The sequence below is a fragment of the Phytophthora parasitica genome (assembly GCF_000247585.1).
Source record: "Phytophthora parasitica INRA-310 unplaced genomic scaffold supercont2.378, whole genome shotgun sequence".
Taxonomy (NCBI): Eukaryota; Oomycota; class Peronosporomycetes; order Peronosporales; family Peronosporaceae; genus Phytophthora; species Phytophthora nicotianae.
The window spans coordinates 1-2,100 of NW_008649364.1; the positions used below are offsets into that span (position 1 = coordinate 1).

At 45.0% G+C, this 2,100-nt stretch overlaps 1 protein-coding gene across 1 annotated transcript; it reads left to right on the top strand.

Moving 5' to 3' along the window:
* Positions 1 to 1,457: 1,457 nt before the first annotated feature.
* Positions 1,458 to 1,695, top strand: PPTG_24923 (hypothetical protein; the record flags this gene model as incomplete). Its single annotated transcript, XM_008918925.1, has 2 exons — positions 1,458 to 1,582; positions 1,674 to 1,695. 2 exons carry the CDS (start codon positions 1,458 to 1,460, stop codon positions 1,693 to 1,695), a joined length of 147 nt encoding a protein of 48 aa, XP_008917173.1.
* Between the last annotated feature and the right edge of the window lie 405 nt (positions 1,696 to 2,100).

A 2,100-nucleotide genomic window follows, 5' to 3' on the forward strand; every position in this document is an offset into this window, starting at 1 on the left:
CATGATAGCAATGAAAAGCGCATCACACTGAAGACAAAAAGTTGGTGTTTCGAGTTTGAGGAAGGAAGGCTACTCATATGCAACGCAATTGAGTGGGCTTGTACGTGATCTATTACTACCAGCCAAAGTCTGGTCTGTCGCCACGTCACGTATGTGTGTCGACACGGGCATGACTTTGAAGAATTGCCCGCCATGACGATTCGGCGCGCTGGAGCATGACCGAAGCGTGCAAAACCTACGGACCTATTGAAAATGGCGCGCTTGCAATTAGCTCAGTCACCAGCTCCATCCGATTAAGAATCAACCGCCTATAGCAACTTCTGCAACGTCAACCAGCAAATCCGACGTTACGAGAATCGGTCAAATCATGTACAGCCTTCAGTATCTCGTGTTGACTATGTGCGGCTCTGTCGACGAGAAAGTAGTAAACTGGTGGAACTGTCGGAGGAGGAAAAACACAAAATGACAGAGACAAGTTTGGAGCCTGTCTTGAATCATCTGCAACGTTTATCTAGAGTAAAGTTTTGCATAGCGTTGGGAAGTGGAAATCCATTGTTGGAAAGGCGTGGAGAATGCTGGAGCTGCAGCCAACAGTGATGTTGAGTTAGGTGCCTCAGAAAAGCGTTTTAGGATGTAGACTCAATTAGCTGCAAGATCGCGCTAATATAATGAAGGAGATGGAAAAATTGCAGGTGGATGATACAATTGATGATGAAACGTCAATAAACAGTGACATCAAGGCTCAAAGTAATATAAAATCGGTGTCGGACGATTCGATGTCATCGCATTCAACAACGTAAGCACCACCTACTACGCAAGGTGGTATGCAGTTGAGGTTGCGAACAACGTCAATACTGCTGAACATACAAACGTATTATCAGGACCTACTCCAGCCGAGGACGTCTGTCTGGTTTTGCTCTGCTACGTATTTTGTCTACAAAAAGTCGACGCTATCGCAGATATCGTTAGGGTAGCTAGATAGATCATAAACTCGCAGCAAATACTTGACTAATCGCCTAGCAGTTGAAGATAGCGGCGATGTTGCAGAGGTAGACACGACATCCACGCATGGAAATAAATATCCTCGTGGCCCAAAAACCAATCCTGCGGTTCATTTGAATATTCCGCATCCCCTGGGAGAAGTTCAAACAGATTTGGTCTGCGATCGCTGCTATACCTTGGTATATGGCGGTGAAGTATCCCAGGACTTAATGTCGCCATTTGCGACATCAATGAGTGGGCACTTAACACACCGTGACTAAACCATGTGAGGGCATCTTGGAAAAGTATCCATGTATTATGAATGGGCAGACACTGCGCGGGAGGTCGAGGCGTGTAAACGAGATATCACGGTGTGTGACGGCTTCCTATCGCTACAGCTACATTATCACAGAAGAGCTATTGATCTCTCTATAAGTTGGACATGACGATTTCCAGAGCAAACAGCAGCTGACCGTATGGCCAGCTACACAAGCCCGGATGTCGTGGACCTCACTTGCGCGCCCAGCTCTGGTGAACTCACCACATCGGCAGTCTGGGTGACAGCAGAACTGGATCCATTCTCAAGGTACCCCAACGCCGGGTGATTATCGTTGCTATTTGTATTGCAGATATATGAGAGGCAATTTTTCTTACGATTGCTTACAAATGGCAATTTCTATCCTTCAATACAGCGACAGTCAAGAATTTGTATAGGGTTAGTGGTTGCCGAATCAGATCCGGGCTGATTCTGATAAGTATCATAATTATTAGTGAAAACGGGAAATTCTCAAAATCAGACCGGATCTGATTCGGCAAAAAGGATTATTTAATGTTTGATAAGCAAGAACTACTACTACATGCAACTTACTGGAGCTAATTTTAATAGGGCCAGTACGTTAAAAAAAAAAAAGGGCAATGGAATACAGATTAATCTGGCATACCTGATAGCAGCGGTGGACACCAACTCGTATCAGGTATAGCAGTAAACAGATTCGAGAGGAGAGCAGTACTTTTGTAGGCATGTGTATCGTCTGTTATGCAACGGACATCCTTTCTGGCGTCCATTATGAAACAAGCTTTCCCTCTGGTATATTAAGCTCAAGGACTTAAGGTAGATTT